Source organism: Glandiceps talaboti, chromosome 18 (assembly GCF_964340395.1).
Source record: "Glandiceps talaboti chromosome 18, keGlaTala1.1, whole genome shotgun sequence".
Lineage (NCBI taxonomy): Eukaryota > Metazoa > Hemichordata > Enteropneusta > Spengelidae > Glandiceps > Glandiceps talaboti.
In genome coordinates, this window is record NC_135566.1 from 13,341,892 (window position 1) to 13,365,761 (window position 23,870).

At 36.4% G+C, this 23,870-nt stretch overlaps 1 protein-coding gene and 1 long non-coding RNA gene across 3 annotated transcripts in view; one reads left to right on the top strand and one right to left on the bottom strand.

The window, feature by feature from the left end:
- The window catches only part of LOC144448789 (uncharacterized), a 42,877-nt gene extending 29,797 nt beyond the window's left edge, over window positions 1–13,080 (bottom strand). Inside the window, exons 1-2 of the long non-coding RNA XR_013482133.1 lie at window positions 12,904–13,080; window positions 8,163–8,223 (exon numbers count right to left, since the gene is read on the bottom strand). This is a non-coding gene — a long non-coding RNA (uncharacterized LOC144448789). The remainder of the gene's footprint in view (window positions 1–8,162; window positions 8,224–12,903) is intronic.
- LOC144448788 (uncharacterized) overlaps window positions 1–23,870 on the top strand; it is an 87,230-nt gene that overhangs the window by 36,781 nt on the left and 26,579 nt on the right. For both annotated transcript variants that reach the window (XM_078139077.1, XM_078139078.1), the window contains exons 3-10: window positions 1,560–1,635; window positions 2,194–2,468; window positions 3,310–3,385; window positions 3,716–4,311; window positions 4,848–4,923; window positions 5,342–5,554; window positions 6,652–7,272; window positions 8,174–8,403. In XM_078139077.1, coding sequence (XP_077995203.1) covers window positions 1,560–1,635; window positions 2,194–2,468; window positions 3,310–3,385; window positions 3,716–4,311; window positions 4,848–4,923; window positions 5,342–5,554; window positions 6,652–7,272; window positions 8,174–8,403 — 2,163 coding nt within the window. The remainder of the gene's footprint in view (window positions 1–1,559; window positions 1,636–2,193; window positions 2,469–3,309; window positions 3,386–3,715; window positions 4,312–4,847; window positions 4,924–5,341; window positions 5,555–6,651; window positions 7,273–8,173; window positions 8,404–23,870) is intronic.

The following is a 23,870-nucleotide window of genomic DNA, read 5'->3' on the forward strand; positions in this document are numbered from 1 at the left end:
ATCTGATGAAAAGAAACCAATAACACAGAGACCGTATGGAAACGAACGATAAACTTTAACTACTTGAACTAGACACTCACATATGAAAAAAAATATATTAAAAAAAAATAAAATAAAGATCTGCAGGCCTTTATTTTGTGCTTACTACAACATAGAAACTATGACTACCACAGTGTGTATGAGCTAGGCATATATTTTACCAGTCATACCATACCCCACTACACAATAGCTATGAAATGGTAAATGTATTTTACCTACTTGCCACAACAAAAAATCAATGTCTCTTCAAGTCGCTATTTAGGACATGAGAGCCATTACTTTATAGAACTGTTTTATGATGCCTTTGACAACCATGCATTTATTGAATTTCCACTACTCTGTACAAAACAGGTCGGTGTGGTCTGGCAAGTCGCCAACTTGACGGGAAAATCACGACCAGTGAAGTCCAACACTGGTTTAACCCAAAGACTTAACTGATGTGAAAATGTTATTCACTGTCTCCCCAGTGTGTCGAGTCAGATAGCCAAGTCTCTCAGCTAACACTGGTCCATCTTCCTCTGTTTCCAAGGATTACATTAAAAAACTCATTTTGTATAAAAAATGGAGCCAGATTTTATGATTTTAAACCGATATATGGAGATGAAAATAAGGATAAATAGCTTGATATACTCATTTACATGTATACTCATACTCCAAAAGTTTGGAGAACTGTTTTCATGGAATCAAATTTTGTTAACTTTTAATATAGTAAAATTACAAAGTTTTTTAAGATCATTTGTCAGTCTGATTTCTAATTTCAGTCATAAAATATGACCTCTATTTTGTACAGAAAAATCTAAACTTTTTGAAGCTAATTTGTATGCATCTGACTTCTGACTCAGTCAGATTTGTGGAAGACCAAAATATCTCATTATTTGATAGAAAATCTAAACATTTTTGGAGCTAAATTTGAATCTGTTTGACGTCTGATTCAGTCGTACCTTTTCAAGACCAAAATTTGACCTCAAATTTTATTCCCCTTCGAAAAATTTGAACTTTTTCAAGCTAACTTCTAGCTTTCTGACTTAACTTGTAATTCATGTCGAAGGCCAAAATTTTGAAATTTTTTGAAAAACTGAACTTTTTCATATGAACTTGTCTGCTTTTGATTCAGTCACACCTGTTAAAGACCATAATTTGACCTTGAAGTTAGCTGTCAAGAGAGCTGTCTGATTCATGTCAATTTTAAATAGTACACTTTTTGAGTGGTACCAGGTACAACAATGTCTGCTGAAAAGCACACACATCTACACAATCGAATCAAAACTCCCTTACTCAGCACACACACACACAGACAGAAGTGACAGCTACGGCTAGCTCATTAGTATTCCAAGTACAGCACCTGTGAAAGTCTGTAAATCCAACTTGAAAAGAGAAAATCCCCACGAGTGTTCATTAACGGTGAAGTGTAATTATCAATTTCTATTCACTTCGTGATGGTGAACTTTTGTGCTGTAAATGAGACACAGCAATGAAATGACGTAGCTCTTTTGTTTTGTTGTCTTTTAATTGTTTCACAGCTGAAAGACACCACTGTCTACGAAGAAAGAAAGAAGATCAGGGCTGCCATCAGGGAGCTCAGAAGGAAAAAAGAAGGTGTGTGTGTCTTTAGGAAATAATGATAATTGATTGAATGGGGGGTGGGGGTGGCAGAGAGTAATGGAGAACAGAGAGCATCTGTGATATCAGACTCAAAACCACTGAAGTAGTCACTCATGCTGTAATCTTACACAGAACTCTCTTCATATTTGAAGGAATCGTCCTTAGCTTAGCGTATTATCGTACCATTAATCTGAATCAAGACAATTCATGTAAAGTCAAGTAGTTTGCCAAAGTACTTGATCAGATTTGTGTGTTTTGTTCCAAGGACATCGCCATGAAAACAGTTGTCACACTTTGGCCTGGAGAGGGCGCCATCACAATATAAATTTATAGACCAAATTAAGACACAAGCGACATATATGGTCACTCTTTGTCATGTATTTAGATAAACATTTTGGAGTAAAAACGACAGAAAATGTTAGTTATTTTTCAGACTCCCACAACTAGTAGCAGGATACTTTGATAATTGTAGACTTGCCTGCATTGAAATCTGTCTCGGGTGTTCATCATCAAAAATTTTTTGTCCTTTTTTTTTGGGGGGTGTGATTTCAGAGAATGCCAAAGCCACAGAATCCTACCAGGATTTGCCAGTGTCCAGCAGAACACGGACACAAATCACAACTCAACAAACGACAACTGAAATGTCTACACCGAGAGAACCAAAGACAACGATAGTCAAAAGTGAATCCACTTCCAGCACCGACTTTCAGAAAAAGACTGAAAAGACACTGGAAAAGGAAAGTGGAAAAGACGAGATCAAACAGACAACGTCGACAAAAACAGTTAAGATAGAGGACATTAACGATGAGGAAGTCTTGAAGCAGATGGTAAGTATGACTTTTGACAAGAACATGACTTTACTCGTCAGTAAAAAATGTAGACTGGTATATTTAATTTGCTGATCTATTTAGAATTTAAAATTTCAGTGGTCTTTGAAACCAATTTTTAAATATAAAAATGAAATCATGGGTGGCCTGTGGGCCATGAAACTTTGCATCATTGCGAAAATGATGTTCTCAAAAAATAGTAGACTCTGTGGATTGCAACTGTCTGGTTCATATCGGTTATTCATGGGTACTTGATCAGTAGATAAACAGTAGATTTAGCATTAGGCAAAAAAAAGAGAGTTCTTTCTGGTCAACATGTGCATCACTTAAATACCCTCGCGTCGGTCTCATTTTTTTCATGTTTGTTCAGCCCATACAGTCAGCAGACCTGGGGGGGGGGGGGACACAAAAATAACCCTCCTAACTTCAATGAAGACAACTGCAGAAGCAATCATGAACAAAAAAATGACATCTGCCCCACATACATACTTGCTCTAAAGTATGTAGAAAAAGAAAAAAGAAAAATAAGGACAGTAACTGCCATAAATAGTAGATTGAGTGACAGGTTTGTTGAGAATAAAATAATAATTAAAAAAAATTTGCGCCGTCACACCAATTTAGACAAAATGTTGTGACCAGGAACAATTCTTTTTGTTTGTGTTTTTGCTTTAGCACAGGTTTCAATTCAGTGCTGGTAGCCTGTCTACTGTGTGATTGTGTTGGCGAAGCCAGTAAAAATCCAGCATTGTAAAAAGCAAACAGTTTCTGGATACAGTGCAATGATACAATACATGTATAATGATTTGTTAAATGCTAATTATAAGATTTCTTTGGTAAACAGCTGAAAGAAACAGAAGACTATGATCAGAGGAAGAAAATCAGAACTGCCTTAAGAGAGATCAGAAAGAAGAATAGAGGTAAATTGTGATTTTACAGAGAGGTGGGGTGAAAATGGGGAGGGAGGTAAGGAAAGGGTAAGGGTGGGTGGGAGGGAGGGAGGGAGGGAGTGAGAGAGAGAGGCGCACACAGACAGACAGACAGACAGACAGACAGACAGACAGACACAGACAGACAGACAGACAGACAGACAGACAGACAGACGAGAGAGAGAGAGAGAGAGAGAGAGAGAGAGGAGAGATAGACAGCCAGACAGACAGACAGACAGCCAGACAGACAGACAGACAGACAGACAGACAGACAGACAAAGACAGTCTATATGAGAAACAACTCTGTCTTGTAATTCACAGAGAAACCATCTCAGGAAGATGATACCAAAGAATCTGCCAAAGGTGCTAACCATACATCCGGAACATCTGTACAAATCGAAAACAAGGAACTGGAGAAAAGAAATGGACAGGTTGCCATGGAGATAAATTTTGACAGCAGTGGTCAGGGAGTAGCTAAGTCTCCAGTGACCGTGCCAAAAGTGATTCTACAGACACATTCTAAGACAAAATTGGAAAAGTTTGATGTGCCAACAATGGTTGCCAGGCAACCAAGTGATGCAGCTTCTAACAGGACTGTTGTCAGTAATGTTGGTAAAGCTGCAACAAAATCAGACACTGAACGAGTGACTGTTCAAAAGGGAAAGACAATTACTATGAATCTCTCCCGGGATGCGAGTAAAAATGTGGACACCGCGTCTAAGAATGTAAAGATGAACCTTACTGCCGCCAAAGTAGAACCAAAGACTGAAAGCTCAAATAAAACTGCCATTAAAGTTCAGCTGACGCAGGGAGATAAAAATCGAAGGCTTGCAAGTCTAGAAGATGACGATGATGAGGATGTGTCCATGGAAGGATCATGGGAAGACATAAGCGACATTGGAATCTTAGAAAACTTCGTAAGATATTTATTATCTTTTCATTCTGTGGGTAACTCTTATCTTTTTTGCTGTTTCTCAGTAACCCAACCGACCCAAATTTTCAGCTCTAACATCAAAATAATATTTTTTTGCCCGCCCTTAATATTTTGTGGAACAGCGCCCTCTTTGACAAGAATAAGCAAGTTTCTGCACTGTTGACATCACTTGTTCACATTTCTTTCATGATGGAAGTTATTCGGGAGTTAGGGGGAGGGGGTATGAGAACATGCCAATTGTGTAGAGAAGCTGGGAAAGGGCTTGCTACCAGGAATCCAATAAAAAGAGGATTGAGAGGAGGAAAAGGAGAGGCGGAGAAACATGAAGATGAAGTACAAAAAATTCAAAATAGTTTAACATGTATAGTATGGTAGTAGATGATGAAATTCTGTCAGACATGATATTTTATGATGACCACATGCATGTATACCTTTCACTGATGTTTTATTAAATATCATGTTTTCGTTTGTGTCAAAATGTCCTTCTTTAGTATCAGATCATTTGATTTCAACTTTCAGGTGATGGTAACTCCAGATCCAGTTGAGAGACTGAAGATCCGAACCAAGATAAGAGAGTTGAAGAAAAAAGAATTAGGTAGGTGAAATTTCGTGTATTTAGATTTTAAACCGTGTGGTAATTTCATTGTGCAGAAAAATACTAACATTTCAGACAGTATTTCTTTTACATTGAACACTTGTCATGAGTTGGAGTTGGAACTCATAACGGGAAAGAAATGTGGAACAGAAAGCAGAAATAATAGTTGTAGACAAGATGACCTTGCTCACATGTCCCTAAACTGAAATATTTGTTGTTGTGCACACAGAGACGACAACAACAAATCCTACAGTCTATCATGACCCACATAATACCACCATCAAACAGGAATTTTTTCTATATACTGCCCTCTGTAGGTCATCATTTTCAGGCTATCTACTGCCCTCTAGTGTCAAGATAGACATTAACTCTTGTTTTCAATAGTTGCCTCTATCATGTATGTGATTGTGATTTACAGAGCAGCAATCCATGTGTAGTGATGAAGTGGAAACTTCTAATCGTACCATGGACATGCAAAATAATCAACCTCAATGTGACAGCAAATGTGACAACAAATGTGACAGCAAATGTGACAACACACGTGACAGCAAATGTGACAACACATGTGACAGCAAATGTGACAACAAAGTTAAGGAAGGATGTCTGGAAGTTGTTCCTGTTGACAGCAAAGGTATCACACATACCTCTCTGTAATGTGTATGCTACCCACCAAATGCCTGCAGCCTACAGACATGCTTGAAAATGTCAACTTTAAGCTGTTCTGACAAAAGCATGTTGCACAAATACTGAAGGCGCAAAATGTCGGTTGTTTTCATCCATTAATTATTTGGTTGGATGAAAATTTAGTATCTTTTTTTATTTGCTTTTAATAAGTTTCAGTCTGCCCTGTATATATTCTGTGTGCATGTTTCTTATTTCAGTTGTCTTATCTGGTATGCAGCTTTTTATCAACAGTATCTTTTTTCTTTGTAGCAATGTATAATGCTTCATTTTATTTGTATCCCGTTTCTTGCTGTCCTATTCCTCTGGTAATTGAGGGTTTGGTTTACTTAAAGGTAGACACAAACTAAAACTATTGTTGTTCAATGTTGTAGATTTAAACTAGTGGGTGATAGCAGTTCTTCTGTTGTGTGATTCTAATCACCCTGTGATCAAGATAGTGTAAACATTGGAAGTCCCAAAACAGTACACTGCAAGTTCATGGAACTCTAAATAAACTAGTTTTCAGAGGTGCTGCCCTACTGAGACTATAATTAAACCAACATCCATCCAATAGCTTATCACTGTTGTATCAACATGTTGTGGCAATACTTTTAGTTTGTGTCTATCGTAGTAAAATGAAACCTTGATTACCAGAGTAATATGTAGTTACTTACTTGTACTTGTCGCCTGCTATGTAGCTTTATCATTTACTTTGAAAATACCAAGGCTATTTATTTTCGCTACATGCAGTAATCAACCTTTTTTTACAAATGATTTGATTTTGTGATTTGATTGTAAGATTTTTGAATAAGTTGAATTACCTGTCTACCAGCTATTGATGTAATGTGTAAACACAAGCTTGATGTCTGTATGTAAACAATATGCATAAGGACTTGGTATATGTTATTTTCACATTGATTTTTTCAAATGGGCAGCATTGATAAAATTATTTTATAAATTAAAAATCCAAAATAGATACCTTATTCTCATCCATATGGCCACTTTAAGAAATAAACCAATGTAAAAGATATTAAATGTTTTAAAACTAATTATGCATTCTTGTAGAAGCTAGAAAAGTAATCCCTAAGACGTGGAGAGAAGACGTAGTTGAAATCCGACCTGATCCTAACACGAAGATAACGACAACAGTGATGAAGCTTTCAAAACCAACCATGGAAGGCGAGAGAGTGGAAAAGGAGATAGTGAATGAACAGAAGACAGACACTGGAGTAAAGAAAACCACAAAAACAATGATCACCTTGGCAACAACACCCAAAAATGGTAACAACTCACAAATCAGTGCAAGTGATGATGTGCCGCTGATTCCAAAGAAGACATATTTATCCCGGACGCTTGTTGCCAAGGAGATGACTGACGATTACTCCTCGTGTTATACTTCTGAGGAAGAGGAGGAAACCGTCGTCAAGACTCATGGTCAAAATACCTACACTACCAAGACGCGTGTCATCACAAAGAAATTTGAAACAACAGACAATAAAACAGGAATTGACTTTAAAGACAATGGTAAACCTGGTCACAGTACTGTAGCAATTTCCTCTGCTGGACAAAGGAGAAGAGCGCCCTCTAGTAGGGATGTTGAGTTTTCTGATTCTAGTGATAGTGAGGATGACGTGGATGGCGCTGCCGGATCAAAGAGAAGTATTCGAGGACAGCAGCCAAAGAAAGGTACGGTGTAAAAAGTAACTGTATCAAGTAGATGTTTATGACTCAATCCTTATTTTCATCTAAATATCAACACACTACATCAAAATAGTCTGTAAGGTACGCTGTGACAGGGCGCCCTCACACATCGGTTGCCAGTGAGGGCATAACAACACGACATATTTTACAGTCTTATCAAAATACTACAAAATGCAAAAAAAATCATCATTCCCAACACTGCTTGTCATTTCTATTTTGTCATGTCATATCATGAGACAGTAAAAAATTATATGCCAAATATTTGAAGTTTATCTTGTGCAAGGTACTTAAAACCTTATTATATTTTGTATACTGGAACATTTTTACAAATTGTTTTGGTCGACAGCTTATTCTTTGACACCAAAATTCATGCGCTGTTGAATCAGGTACATTGTATTTATATTTATATTTATAATGGTTATAAAGATATTATAATAATGATTACATATTTATTAATTTTTCTGGCCCCCACATAAAAAATGAAAAATATGTCTTGCTACAAAACTTTCTGGACTTTGATGATATGTTATTCCCAATATTTGTCTTCCTTCAGCCAAGAAAATTATGAGTGACTTAAGGGGTCTTTGTCACTGTGAGTTGCTAGATGAGTAGTGACAACCCTTGGGTCACAAGTATTTTAGCTGAGTGAAGAAAAATATTGTAGAATGACATAATTATATCAGCGCCAGTATTATCAAAGAAAAATTAGGTAATTTGATAATATCAATTTTGAACACTTTGAACACAGAACCAGTAATGTACCACACGTTGTTGTGACATAGATGCACGTTGTCGTGACGTAGAACGACCAGAGTATATATTCCATATTTTTGGTTCTAAGTGGCTCATGCATGGTATATTAGGTAACTACTAACCTCCATTCTAGGTGTCAACACTGCCAAGGACAAACCAGACACTAAACCAGCTGAGAAGGACCTGCCGAAGAAGGAGGACAAGATAAGTAAGAAAGAAGATGTTGCAGTCAACAAGAAGGTGGAGTGGACGGCAAATAAGAAAGCGGGAGTTACAGTTGATAAGAAAGTGGAGGCGATAGTGAACAAGAAAGTGGAGGTGTTGATAGATAAGACCAATCTAGGGAAAGTTGAAGAGAAACAGGTAAGAGACACCGATTTTATCTTTCTGTTTTCTCAACTATTTGTGAAATCCAGGCATCAAAAAATTGATCAAAAATTTGTTGGTGTCATATGACGTATCACAGACACGAGTTCGAAAATTTGTGTCGCTACATCTTTTTGACAACTGAAAGGGTGTTGTTCAGTGTCACACTTATTTTTATACATGTCACATTCTGTATAAACATAGGTGTGTGTTATCTTCTAAATGCAAGCACAGTGTAGCAGTAGAATAACTTCTGCCTGAGTTTTGTACCAAGCTAGCATTTGGCTGGCTTAGCCTTAGCAGTGGGCTGGCGCTAGCACCTCACCATTATGTGTTAGCAACTAGAAGGGTTAATGTCTTGACCAGGCTAGTTCAGTGCTAACACCAGGCTGGCGCTAACACCTCACCAGTATGTGTTAGCAACTGGAAGGGTTAATACCTTGACGTACCAGCGCTCTGTTAACATGAAGCGAGCTACTTTCTAACACCAGGCTGGCTCTACTACCTCACCAGTATGTGTTAGCAACTGGTAAATTACTGCCTGTATTAGTCCAACGTTAACACCAGGCTAGCTCCATTCTAACATCAGCCTGACACCTGGCTAGCAAAATCAGAAAGGGATTTGTACTCTGCACTATGTTATACCATCTCTATGGGTTAAGTCTACAGAATGACCTGAATCTGAGGTCAATGTTTAGTCTGTCTGTATGATTCAATGTAGTAGTCCCATGAGATATAGACATATTTTCTATAGTCATTTGTGTACCAGCTGTGAATAGCTTGACTCCAAATACTACTTTACTCTATGCCGTTCAAATTCTTGGCCAAGGTTTTCTCCTGTCATCATACTCGATCACACCATGATGAAATGCTATTAAAATGTGTTGACATTTACAAGTCTCAGGCATAAGATAAGAAGTAATGAAGTGTCCAAGCTTGACCAAGAAACAAGATTTCTCTTAGCACCAACATTGGATTTTTAGCGAAGTTTTTCAAAATCAGAACTGTGGAATGATAAAAGTCCACAAAGTTAGGGAAAAAAATATTAGTAAGATGTCTCTAATTGTGTGGAAAACCAGAAAGGAAGTAAGGATTTTTTTTTGTGTACCGCCATAACAAGTATTTGGGTTGATAGTTATCGTCGGCTATTAACTCGGTAGGAACCCATAACATAAAATGAAAGTGGAGATTATTTTTCAATATTCATGGTCATTAGTTAATAAGAGACATTTGGAATGAATGGTATGAAATTGACGCATGTAGGGAAATCGACGAAGTTGTAGTTTGTAAACAGACTATGCAGTAGTGGAAATGATGGAAAATTGTCTCCCAAAACCAGCAATGATTTGCTGTTGTTTGTTTAAGATCTTGTGTACTTCAAATGTGCTCACATCTGTTAATAAAGGTTACAGTAGATGAGTCATTTTCTACCTTTTTTTCTTGCATAAAAGTTCAACCAAATACTCAAGATTTTTCATAATTTTCTGTAGATCTTGAACACGTTATGCACTTTTGTTAGTGAGTATTCCTACTAAATTGCAAGTAAAAAAAGAAGTTTTCCATACGTTATTTTTTGAGAAAGGCTGGTGTATGGATGGAAATTGGAACTCAAAGACCTTTTTGGTGCCCAGTATAAAGTTAAAGTTAACTTTGATTTAGCAAATGTGAATGACCCCAAGTCATCAGAAATTAGAAAAAGTTCTTCACTGAAAAAAGCTGTGAATTGAGTTGAAAATCAAAAACAGTTCTTCTAGGATTTTTGAAAACATCGTGCGTTTTTCGATCTGTGTTTGAAAACAAACTTCTCCAGTTCCATCAGGAAGGACTTCCCTTCTGCAACCAATCAAGATAGATTGTATCCTGTTTCATTTTGTAGCCATGGCAACGGGAGTATCATTATGGCCAGTATCACTACTGACTTGTATTAAGTATCTCAGGTTTACAAATTGGGTTTCAAGTTCCTCAATTTTTAATTTGTTGACTTGTTGGAGTTGTTTTATCAGACTAATTTGTTTGTTACAGTATCTATGCCTTGAGTGGCAGTACCTACTGCTGATAACAGTTCATTGCCTTTGCTGTAGCCTTGCAGAATGGCCTTAACACATTGCGATAACATGTTTTGTTTTTTACTGCTGTATATTTGTCATGTTTGTCGTTCCAGTGGAAGAATTTGTTTATTGTCTCATCTGACAAGTGATGCAATTTGTCCTATGTGGACTGATACTTCTAATTTAAGAGTTTATTACATTACTGTATACCAGACTTGTGTTAGAAAATACAGATTGTATAATATACAAGAGCTTTCATAGAAAATTTGTTTTTGTGAACTACTTTTAAAATGTTCATACCCCATTTGAGCAATGTAACTTGGATTGGACAGATGTGAAATGCTAAATGAGTAGATTTGTTGGTCAACTGGTTAGCTGAATGACTGACTGGTTGGTTGGTTGGTTGGTTGGTTGGTTGGTTTGATGGATGGATGAACAGTTTGTCAGTCAGTTGGTCTGTCAATTAGTTAGTTGGGCTTTTAGTCTGGCACTTGGTCAGTGTGTCTGTCGGTCGGTCGGTAGGTCAGTCAGTCAGTCAGTCAGTCAGTCAGTCAGTCAGTCAGTCAGTCAGTCAGTCAGTCAGTCAGTCAGTCAGTCAGTCAGTTAGTCAGCCAGTCAGTCAGTCAGTCAGTCAGTCAGTCAGTCAGTCAGCCAGTCAGCCAGCCAGTCAGTCAGTCAGTCAGTCAGTCAGTCAGCCAGTCAGTCAGTCAGTCAGTCAGGTGGGAATTCGTCTGTTGGTCAGTTGATCAGTTGGTTGGTTGGTTGGTTGGTTCACATGTAGAGTATTGATTTAGTCATTCCTGCTTGTTTTCTTATTTCCATGGTAATCATTTATTTCTTTTAAAAAGACAACAAAAGTACCTCAAAACATTGTTTAGTTACTCTTATAGGGTTGGTTATATATCGTACATGATAGCGTCATGAAATGAGATCAAATTACTGATTTGAAAATGATCTCTATAAATTTAATAACTTATCAAAATCGTAATTAAAATATCATTTAGTTATATATTTATTATCTTTCACCACTATACCCAAAGGTTAAAGGGGAAGAAATTCAGTACACGAACTGTGTTTAGTTATATTTCAAAACCATGTGTTAACATAAACCCACAATTATTCTGTGGTTTACCACGAAATAGAATAATATTCTGTAATGTTGGTATAGATTTTCTGATGTGTGACACCTGTGTTGTTTGTACATGCGTCTAAAAATAGTTAAAACGAATATATTTGAGAGGAAAAAGGGGACAAAAGTAAGAAGTTAAATATTATTTGGAAGTTTAGTAATTTTGCTGGTTTTTGGAGATATTCTATTTCCATGTGATGTTGTGATGTGACTGGGACTTTAAATGCTCAATTTAGTTCTCGAAACAAACTCGACATTGCAAAGTTCAATGACTGGCCTCAGGCCTTCCTTTAATTTATCTAACTAAATTATTTTCTAGCTTTCTACTATTCTAAATTTAGCAACAAGGTGGTATTTTTGGTCATGACCTTCCAACTTGTACATTTCATGCATGAGTGATATGCTGATATGGACATGCCTTCATACCACACAGCTAAAAATGCTTTGAAATGATTATCTAGTCAAAACATTTTAAGAGGTGAATTTGCGCAAATCGGTTTATATTTGCTGTTCACAAGTATGTTGTCTGAGAGAGTCTCAAGTACTCCAGTTAAGAGATGTATATAGCTGTGCGTTTACCGAGACTTTGCAACACTGCAGAGAGGAGAAAATCTGCTAAAACTTGCATAGCGTAATTACCTTGTTCAAACATTTTGGTGGGGAACCCTGGATACTAACTACTCACCACCCTAAATGAAAAGTTGTACAGAAGCCATTTTAGTGAACGACCTTTAGTATTTATAAATTTTACTATGCGTAAAAAACACAAAATTTATTTTATATTTCTTCAAAGTTCCATAAAGTCATTTGTATTTGATGGCATTAAATTTACTATGAGGATCGTATTTCTGAATATTAAATCGTCAATAAAGTTTATGGATTCTTTTTATGATAAATTGTTGTTCTTTTGAGCTTTGAACAAGTGTGGTCCCTTGATAAAACTATTAGGTAAAAATAACCAGCAGGTTGCAATTTCAGACAAAATTTCTCACAACCTTAATTTTTTTTTACATCTCTTGTATCAACACTTTCTGCATATTACTTATTAGACATGAAGTTTTTAGCACTCTAAACTCCGATAGTGTGCAGTTGCAGAATTGCATAAAAGTATTTTAAGGAAAAATTATTTCATGAGGATAGAATTGTATGAAGGAAAAAAATGGTTCATAGGGAAGCACAGTGTTGATTTTTACAACTAATAAGACGATTTCTACTACTATGAACATACTAACAAATTGTTCACACTCGTGAAGAAAAAAGAAAATTTTCATGTTAACATCGTCAGTGCATTCAGAATGAAGCCAAAAAAAAATGACTTACTTGGAGAAGTGTAGGAGTTGTAAGTACAGCTTGAAGTTCTTGCTTCCAAAAATTCCAGCTGACCAACAAAGTCATCATGCAAATACATTGCCAAGCTTAACACATTGCGTCATCATATAGCAACCAGAACTTGATACATCTTTACACACTCAAGTGACTTAGCTCTTTGCGAATGTCAAAACAGGCCCTTGATCTGACGGGAGGCTGGTAAAGTGTTTGCTACAAGATGAGCATTCTCTGCATAACTGTAGATAGCAGGTCGCCATTTAGATAATGTATGTCATGTAGCTGACGTTTAAAAGTGAAAGTTTAAAAGGCCCAGCTGAGGTGATCTGTAATTTTCAAAAGTCCCTCAAAACAAAACATAAAAAGACCGCCATGCCATCGTGTCAATCTTTCAGCTGTGTTTGGCATGATGAGTAATATTTAACAAAGTGTCACTATTGTCGCAAGAATGGCGTGAACGTTCAAAATATGTCGTGTGTTTCGTGATGATACATGCAAATGCCAGGTATGCAAGACGTGAAATCCACACAGAGGTGGCAAAGATCATAAGAATTATGGAAAAATTTCCATAATGTTTTATGTAACCATAATTGGACAGTTGGCCTGCAAGCCTGACATGCAAGTCCGGTTCCAAATACTGTCGTCATTCCCACTGGAGGGGGCTGTTCTATGAAATGTCAGCACCCGTAATGTAGTTATCTGGTTTTAAGTGTGTAAAACTTTCCTTAGATGTGGGAAAGCACTGCAAATTTTGGCTTAAGAGTTTAGTAATAAGTGAAAGGACATGACGCAGCTCTTGAAAAGTAAAAAAGTTCGCCAGTTCGGATAACAAATAATTCATAAAATATATTTTAATGGGCACAGTTGTTCAGGATTATAAACTCAACAAAAGGTAGATTAATGGGTTGCGCTCTGAGTGACGACCAAACAGCTGATGTAGAAATGCTATATATTACGACTTAACCTGTGTGCTTGGATTCATAGCTATTCTGTAGAATGTATGTATGTGCAGATTTGTAGAAGTCGGAAAATATTTGAAAATTTTTCTAGTAGGTTCAGTCGTCATAAATGTTTTCATTTATGTCGCGATTTAAAGTCCTCATTTGATTTCTCAATACTGTTGTAATAAATTGAATTTCCCCAACAACTTTTCTGATTTTAAAATCAAAATGGCAGTCACCATAGCAACAGATACCACCATTTTGTTTTCTGAATCGTAATGCTTCTTCTTCAGGAGGGGGACATAATGACCCCTGTCTAGAATCTTGGAAAGTGGTGGCGGCGGAGGAGGGGGGGGGGGGGGGAGCTGTTACTTTTCTGAAAGCTGCACTGTGGTAAATCATAGGAAGTAACCAAGATGACGCTAACATTCAAAGTTGAATACACATCATCCAACTACATGTACAACAAAAATGAAATAACTTTTCACATCGCACCTTCTTATTTTTCTGTTTTTGCCAAGTTTTGAGTGATTCTTAAACAGGTCCTTGAGGACAGTAAGAAATGTCAGTGTCGTTCTAAAGGTTTGTGGCCTTGTGATGATGAACATTCCCTACTGAAGGATATTAGACCCAGTACTGATGTGCAAACTGATCAGATATCAACCACTGTCACGATAGATACTTAGTAAAGCTATCATCTGTGATTGACGTCATGGTGTTGTGTCCTGAGGCCTACCCTCATCAAGTGGATTGCAAATTATCTGTATTGTGACAGCCAGGGGGTGCACTCCTATGTGACTTTTTATTCCCACTATAATTTCAAATGATAAGACTTTTCTGAACTTGTCATGAGAATGAACTTGTAATGATAAACCAATTAGGAGACATGGACTTGAGATTCCTAATTTTTCTGTCTACTAATAAATATTTTTTTATTAGGGGAGGGGAGGGGCCTTCAAAGTGGAAGCTTTGATACTATTTTGATAAAGGAAAATGGATTATTTATCAAACAAGGTGATGTTGATCAGTCTTTTGCCTGTTTAGGAAAACATTTTTTTTAAAGTAAATGTTTTCATAATTTTTTTCCAATTTTGATGTGTTCATGCTCTCAACAAATGTTTTAAATTTTGAAGATGATGAAATCACCACATAGACCCAATTTTCCATGCAGGGACACTAAATCAAGAGGATACTATAATTACATTTAATTGCCAGAGATTATGTTTGATCAGATGTACAGAACTAGGAGTGTATCCCCCTGGATCTCCATATGTCATATACTATCAATAACAACAACATATTGAGCAGTTCTACAACTCAGCTTTAGTCAAGAATTGAGAGGCCAGCTTAGCCTTTTAGTCAACGAGGCATTGGTGTTAAAAGTGTTCACCAGTTGGTTGAACTCACACAGTCGGCAGATTGCATTGTCTTCCAGTTCGCTCGGCAGGCTTCACTTCTCCATAACTGTTCCGAAATTCTATCTGAGCTCGGACTATCCATCAGCTGAAAGGTTCGAAGCAGCTATATTTGTGTGCGGTTCTGTGCCCCCAAGTATATTTTCAACGGGACATTTTTCCAATCTTAAATCTGCACACCGAGGTTGTAGACACATCAGCATTTGTGGATTTGAGACCTGCAGCCTTTTTAAAGCATCTATCGTGAAGGTCAGTAGATAGAAATGACTGAATTCTAAGCATACTTTTGAACAGCCGTGTCTAGCATTTTAAACATCCATGCTTTTTTCTCCCTGTATGTAAAATAATAACAATAAACATTCTCACTCAGGGAACAGCTTCTGGAATTAACAACAAGACGCCAAAAGTGATGGATTTATGTTTTTTTGCGTCACAAAATCTGTGCCCTGTTAGTAACACATGTCAAAGCAAATTAGTTATAATACCCATCCTCGGATGAAATGGTAGTGTAATCATTTCAGTCCAGTGTTCCTTGGTGGGTCATTAGACGTCAATTGAAATCCTGACTATGTATGTATCCCCATTAGGTTTCTAAGATCACAGTACGTCCCTGTTTATACAAACAGTTATAGCAAAGGATAAGGCAAGGAATTTTGCCGTGGAATTTTCACAAAATTCAGCAAACCATAGATGTTTTTTTTTTTGAACTGAGTCAACTTGAAGTTATGGTATTTGCAGTAAAGTGTAAATGTACAGCCCTTGCTGTGTTCAACTGTGTAGTGGCCTTAAAGTTCATGATGGGGAAAGTCGTTAAACTAATTAGGCTAATAAAGGGATGTCCTTAAAATCAAGTTAAAGCTCCAGGAAAGTAGTTAAAAACTAATCAAGCTAATAAAATGGTGCTAATATTGTCTTGTTGATGTGCCAGGAAATAGTTAAGAATGCAACTCTTTTTTTTCAAGGTTTTTGAACCCTGGTATTAAAATTAACAAACTTTAACTTTATCCATGATTGTTGGTGGAATTCCTGGAAAGGTCAGGAACTGAGGAGGTTGTACCTACTGAGCAAAAACACTGGAAGAGTAAATAATAGTGACATCTATAATCCTGTACAAGTTCTGTCTGGGTGGTCATCGTCAGGCATCACAATCCAATATGTCTTTGTTACTAGGGATTTTCTTAGCCATGTTTTATTTATTGCTGATTGTGCTATAGCTTCTTCAAACCAAGAGGGGAGGGGATGGGTGGGAGGGGGGTCTGTTAATGGTAACCTGGAGGTTATTGCTATAGTTTATTATAATGTAAATATGATAGCCTAGAAAACTACATGGAAAAGCATGTTGGGAAAACCTCGATCACAAAGTGCTCCATTTGCTCTTTTAATATCATAGGTTTTATCTCCCACTGTGTCAGTATTTGACTGTGTTGTTTTATTATCTTTTGTTTTATGTATATCGCGTTTGTTTACATCTAATTTGTTGTTGTTGTTGTTGTTGTTGTTGTTGTTGGTGGTGGTGGTGGTGGTGGTGGTGTTTTCACTGCTCATTCATTTTAACATAACACTTTTCTCTTTAATATGAGAATGATAAACCTGTTTCTAAAGAAAAATTCTCAAATTCAAAAAAAAAAAAAAAAAAAAAAAAAAAACTTTCTTAGATCAACAGGAACTAAGAAGTCTCGGGGACAAAAAAGTAACTCATTTATTATTCCTTATCCAAGACTGTAAATTAGAGAGATAGTTAGATACAAGAGCAATGTCTGTACCCACTGTGTGGGAGTCATGTCACATGCTGGTACATTTCCATCTTTTTACGGCGTTTTATGGAGTCTTTGAAATATCCAAGTCAGATATGGAAGCATTGCTAGTAGCTGTATAAAGGTGACCATCACTCAGATGGAACAGATCAATAAATTGGCATTGTGCCAACTCTTAGGTAGGGTGATGTAGATTTCACCCACTCACACACACACACCTTAGTCATAACTTTCACACAGAGTTGTCAGTTTCTTGTCCCCAGTGTTAATTCTACAACGTGAAAGGTAACATATTTCTCAGGTCTGGCATTCCATCACGTGGACATGGAAATTAGCAGGATCAGGAAAGGTGAGCCCGGAGATACAAATATGGTGTGGTAGATGTAGGCTTGAATTAAATTGACATTCTGAACATTTGTGTAGTTATAACGGAGGTTGGAGGTTGGGATGACGAAGATCACAAAGATCATAATATGATCACTGATAGAGTATACACATACTGTTTTAGTATGGTTTGCAAATCTTTCCTGATGTAAACATTTTCCCAAGGCCTTACAAGTGAATATTATATTTTGTGCCATGTACATTGTTTTGTGTTTTATAAACAGTTCATTCCTACCCTTATGAGGTCACATGACCATCTTGCTCAAGTACTTTTTACAGTGTTCAGTAAGTCTTCCTGTGAAATAACTTTCTGAAAAAGTTTGCGTGTAGACTTGGATATCTGACTTGACATACTGATGAAAGACAATTTCAAGCCAGATAGCCAAATCTCATGGCTATGAATACTGCGTTTGACATGGACTTTTTTTTATGATTTGCTAATTGAAGACTTCAAAGTGTTTTTTGGCAAGTTTAATTTGATATGTTTTGAAAATTGAAGACATAATTTTGATTGGTAGATAAAAATGCAACAATTTTTATTAACCCGGAAGTACTGATAAATTGTCAACACATAAAAGAGCAAATATATATGATGCATTTTATTCAGTGACCAAGTTTTTCATTTTGTAGGAGCCTGTAAATGAGACTTTCTCCTGTTGGTCATCCATTAAATGATAAATATATAAATAAATAAATGAATAAATAAATAAATAAAAAAACAAACCAAGCTATGAAAGATACAAATGTATCATGACCAAACATCTGTATGTGTAATTACTTGTCATCAAAGTCATCACCATTGTCTGTTTGTGATATCTATACCTGTAAGTTTTTCAACCAATCTATTTTTGCTCTGTACTCAATTTGCATATATACCAAAAATACTCCATTGTTTAATTGTTATTTTACACCAACTTCTTAATACATATGTAGAGAGTCACCAGCTGTAATGAGTATGTCCTAAAAACTTACAGAGAAAATAGGACAGTACAAATATAGTTACTTTGGAACGGTAAATTGGAAAACGAATGCGATATTTCGATTCATCTACTACTAACCTTGATCACGCAATGATTAAATTATTCAGCCATTGATGTCTCTCACTCTGGACTGGCGGAATTAAATAATATGACCATAAATTGCTGGTAGTTGGTATCGTAGGTGCCTGTTCATGATGGGTCTCCTTTGTCTGATGTGGATTGCTTCCTTTACTTTGCCAATCCAGAGAGACATCAACGCTGAATAATTAAATCATTGCGTGATAAAGGTCCGTAATAGACTGATCGAAACGTTGCATTCGTTTCCAATTTATCGTTCCAAAGTAACTATATTGTACTGTCATATTGATTCTTGGAACCATGAGCAATATATTCTCATTTATTCAAAGAAAATGTCTTTAAAAATAGCTGACATTTCATCAATAAAGTGGCCATATGGATGAGGATTTGGTATTTATTTTGGATTTTTAATTATAATTTCTCATGGCTTCCTACTTGAAAAATCAATGTGAAAGAAAATTGACCATGTCTGTGTTTGTAACTCAATACATTGCAAAAAACTGAAAAATGTGTATAAGTATATATTATGTAGTACAATGAAAACTATTATACACATTTATTAATCTTTTGCAATGTATTGAGTTACAAACAAAGACTTTAAATATGTTTTAGGGTTGATTTTTCAAGTAGGAAGCCATGACAAAATTGTTTTATAAATTAAAAATCCAAAATAAACACCCCAGTCTTCATCCATATGGCTACTTTAACACCTTTAGAGAGTCTATCCTCACATTGCTAAAACTGTGTGTGATAGATATTTTGAATTAGAATGGATTGTAGAAAAAAGAACAATATAGCTGTAATTCGGATCAGAACAAAACCCCCTAAATAAAATGATAGGAAATGAATGGAACCTTTGGTTCCGATGTTCCAAGGTAGAAGATGATTTGTTCCTCCTTCTGCCTGAGAAGATCTTTATCTCTGGAAACTTTACAAAAACCTGAAATAGAAAAATCAGAAAATGCTACTGCCATGAAAATTAAAATGTACAGAAACTGGTAACTTATAGTCTGCTTCTTGTCGACTATAGCGCATGATTATAGTTTGCAGACCTTCTCCATATGCCTTGTTTTTCATTCAAATAATATCTGTTTTCTAAAAGTTCACTTCTGACCACTGTTTCACGACCCTTCATCATTATAAAGTTAGTTTACAATTATAAAGGTTGTAAAAAGCCATAGTTGTTTTAGAACAGGAAACCATTATGGAGTCAATTGGGGGTATTTATAGACAGGGAAGTCAAAACAATGGATAAAACACAAAATAATAAACTTGGAGATCTACCACACTTCATTTGATGCTGCCTACCAGGCCATTGTTGTCAAATATTACACCAGTGTGATATGGGTGACTTGAAAGTCATTTCCACTCTAATGAATGGCTAATAAAAAGTTTGATGATGTCATGAATTTTTCAAGGACATGCTAAGTTAGCGGTGTAGTAAAGGTGTGAGATTTTGCAGACTAAGGTAGTGGTTGAGGTGCACAGAAGGACTCAGAAAGTCATAGGATTAACTTTGCTGAGAGGTCAGCTCTAGGTTATAGACATTTATGATACATTGCACAAGTTTACACTGAAAAAGAGTGATGAATGGTGAAATGCAGGTAGGTTAGATCTTGTTTCATAATGTCTACACGCAGATAGCATCTTTATTTTCTGACACGCAAAGTCACTGCATTTTCTGCAGACTACGGGCTGTTTGAGTGTAGCGTAGTATTGTAAATGTAGAGAATGAAATATGCAAAATTCTGTTGTTGGTATAAAATATCTGTTGTATATATGTAACACCATATACCAGGCTCAATAAATGTGACCGTCTCTCAGCACTAGAACATGTTGAAATTGCAAAATTTTCTTGTTTCAAAAATCGGTTTTCAGCATATTAGTAGCAATAGTTGTTCTACATGGGTGCTGAATATGAATTCACTTTTGAGGAACCTGTTAGGTGGGTGAACTTTGAAGAATAGCATGGACCCAGATGATAATAAATGTCAATGACAGCTTGGATAGACGTCACAGACTACGTACAACGATGGGTTTGTTTGTTTCAGATATCAGCTGGTCATCCAGTATTCTTCAAGGCTATGATATTCGTCAACAGGAAATCAGATCAGATCCTGACGGCAGTATGAGTCAAGATCGTTGCCCAAAATGGTTTCTATTTCCAAACTATCTTATCTAACTATTTTAGAAATATTTTTCTTAATGTGTAGGTATTTTGTTTTTTCACTTTCTGATATTTGTAGGACATTTCACAGATGTTGATATTGATAGAGGCATCTTCAATATTGATTTTCTAAGAAATTATTTTCGAAACATATGAAGTAAATATTTATATTGAATATTTAAACAGCTCACTTGTACCAACAGTATGCGTGTGGAAGATGTTGTCTAAACAAACTGATGATGACTCTCGATCTGCGATTCAGAGTAAGATTTATATGTCTGATTGTTCAGATCAAGCAAAGCGCCAAAACCCAACTTTTAACTAAAAGTGACAAAAATTACCTAGAATTGAGGAAATTTGTGACTCTTCCAGGAAATGCTTCTTTGTATGTGAGTAGGATGTATACGAGAGAGCAAACCACAGAGCTTTCACCAAATGAAAGATAGTGTTGATATAAAACCATTAGAGGAAAACAGCTGTGAGGGCCGTCAGTAAGGGTATCATAGTTACTTAGGTTCTACTGTTACTTCCTTGAAGGCCGCCCCACAACAGTCTGTCCATTCCATGGCATGCTATCTTGATTAGCTTGTGACGTTTTTATCAGCTATTTAGATTAGGTAACCCACCAACCTTGTTGTGCTGTTATGTATCTAGTTACCTCATTGCTTGGTGCAGTATGCTCTGTTTGGACAACTCAAGACAATATAGGGACGTTCTCCAAAGTTTCTGAAGGAACTTTTAGTCAATTTATGTGTTTGATGTTCATGCAGTAGCAGGCTGTGTTTAGGTTCAGTATCTCATTATGTGGTGTGGTATGATTTGTGTGCTTGCGCTACTCAAGAAAATATACAGCCGTCTCGAATATTTCTCTTGAAAAGTGCTGTCCACTTCTGTTTAACATTAGAAGGAGGTTGTATATAGTTAGACTAAACTGTTCATTGCATTAAGCTCTGTATTGCATTATACTTTAATAGGGTGGTATCGGCTATTTGGTCAGTGTCAGGGATCTTCTGCAAAGTTTCTCTTGGAAAGTGTTGTTACTTTACATTTTTATGAGCAACAGACTGTATACTCGACTGTGGTTGTGTTTTTGGACATTTTGTCTGCCAACTGTCGGCCATATTTGTTGTTACATGTCACAATATGGATCATAACTTTATAGACTTAATACTAATATTATCAAATATGAGCTTTCTTTTAAGACATTGACCTTTGACCCCTGAAAGTCTTCTTCAGTAGCCAAATTTTGGTTCTCTTCATAACTTTCGGAATAAAGCATTTCAAGTGATAATATTTTTAATCATTACTTGGGTTGGCCATGTGAGGCATATGTAAGTCACTTAATTTCATGACCTTGACCTGTATACCAAAATGGCAGCCATATTTGTGATAAGAAGCACATTTTGCCTGTTATCTCCAAACGTCTGATACCTTATGGACACCATTCAAGTGTCTACCCTCACATTATCAATGGTGAGCTTGCTAATGAGACTGTGACCTTTGACCTTAAACATTTTCAAGGTGGAGAGGGAGAAAGGGTTACATTCCAGCTGTGCACTTGAGATGACCAAATATTATTGCTAATTACACTGAAAACCCAACACCACAAACATTTGCAGCCCTAGAAAGTCCAACAAAGCATTTCCCTGTGTTTAAAATTGCCAAAACGCTAATCATCTTACACAATACAACACACAAGTTAGGGGGCTATGTCTTCGACTGAAGGCTTGTCAAATATGAAAAAGGAGAAAGAATAATGGATATTTGCTTGTTTTATTTTGGTTGATTTCACTGGCTCAAAAGTGAAAAAAAGGACATCAAATTGAACCAGTTTTGAGCAATAATATATTGTGATATACCCTTCAATGTCATATGGGGTTCTATTATTTGGACAGCAATTGGTCCAATTACGTGACATTACTCAACCAATTAAACTCAACCAATTAACGCAAGTAGAGTTGCTGTTGCTGCAACCTGATACTTCTTGGTGAAATGATAGGTATGGGGTAAAATATCAAATTAAACTTTTATACACCTAATTAAGTGTGACTTTTGGACTTGTAAGACTATGCTCTGTTATACCCTATTATGTAAATTAGATTGATAGACTTTCTATTCGTATGTAGGGATAGAAGAGTTAGGAACCAAATATTTTGGAAGACGTGACAGGGAGACCCAAGTTTAGAAATTAATACAGGTCTCTGAATAAGGATATTGGAGTAAACAGCCCCCTTTGAAAAAGTTTACCAGATTTTGTGCTGAGTTGCCAAAATATAAACCAGTGAAAATAATGAAAATAATCTCAAAATTAAACTATCGCATTTCATAGTATCCCAGAGTAATAGCAAACTTGAAACTTTCTCTCCATTTTGAAATGGATAGCCAAAATGTATATCACCTTTCTCCCCATTTTGACATGTATGTCACTTGCTAGTCTAGTTCCTATATAGTGCATTACAATTATTATGATCATTTCCACTCACGTATAGGGAAAGTCGTTATTGTAGCACAAAAATCTGTGCTACTCCCACTGGGCAAAGGGTAAACAATGCATGTCAGTGGTAATCTACCACAAATTGACAGGCAGTTGCAATTGTTTAGTTCATTAATTGAACCAAACTCCACCTCTCCAGTCTGAAACGAAAATCACATGGGGACACGATAAAGCCATCACGTTTATAAGAACACAGTTGGCGGTAGCACATATTTTTGTGCTAGAATAATGACTTTTCCTATACGTGGATGGAGATGATCATACGCATGTGTAAGGTGTCATATAGATTACCAAATTCAAGGCTATGCCAATGAAATCAGACAGAAAGAGACTGTAGTATCATAATCTTTTTTTGTTTATTGACGTCCTTCTTATCGGTAAGATTATGTGGAAGAGGAGAAGCTCTCCTTTAATCAAGAGCCACACTTATCAATTTGCAGGGTCACCAGAGATTTATTGTTATTGCAAGTGGTTGTGTATATAATGATAGGCAGAGTATAAATATGGTCATGTCAGTACAGACGTATTATTTGCATGCAGATCTGCTGTGATGCTGACATACCATCACGGACCAACTCACCATTGCATTTGATGTGGTTTGAAAACATACAGCAAGACTGCATGATCCTCTTACTGAAGATTTTATAGATAAAAAGGACTGAAATGTCAAAAGTTCATTTGAAGTCAGGTCAAAGGTCAATATCTGAGGTCAAAGGCTGTTGTTTCTAATGGTTTGGAATGCAAAATA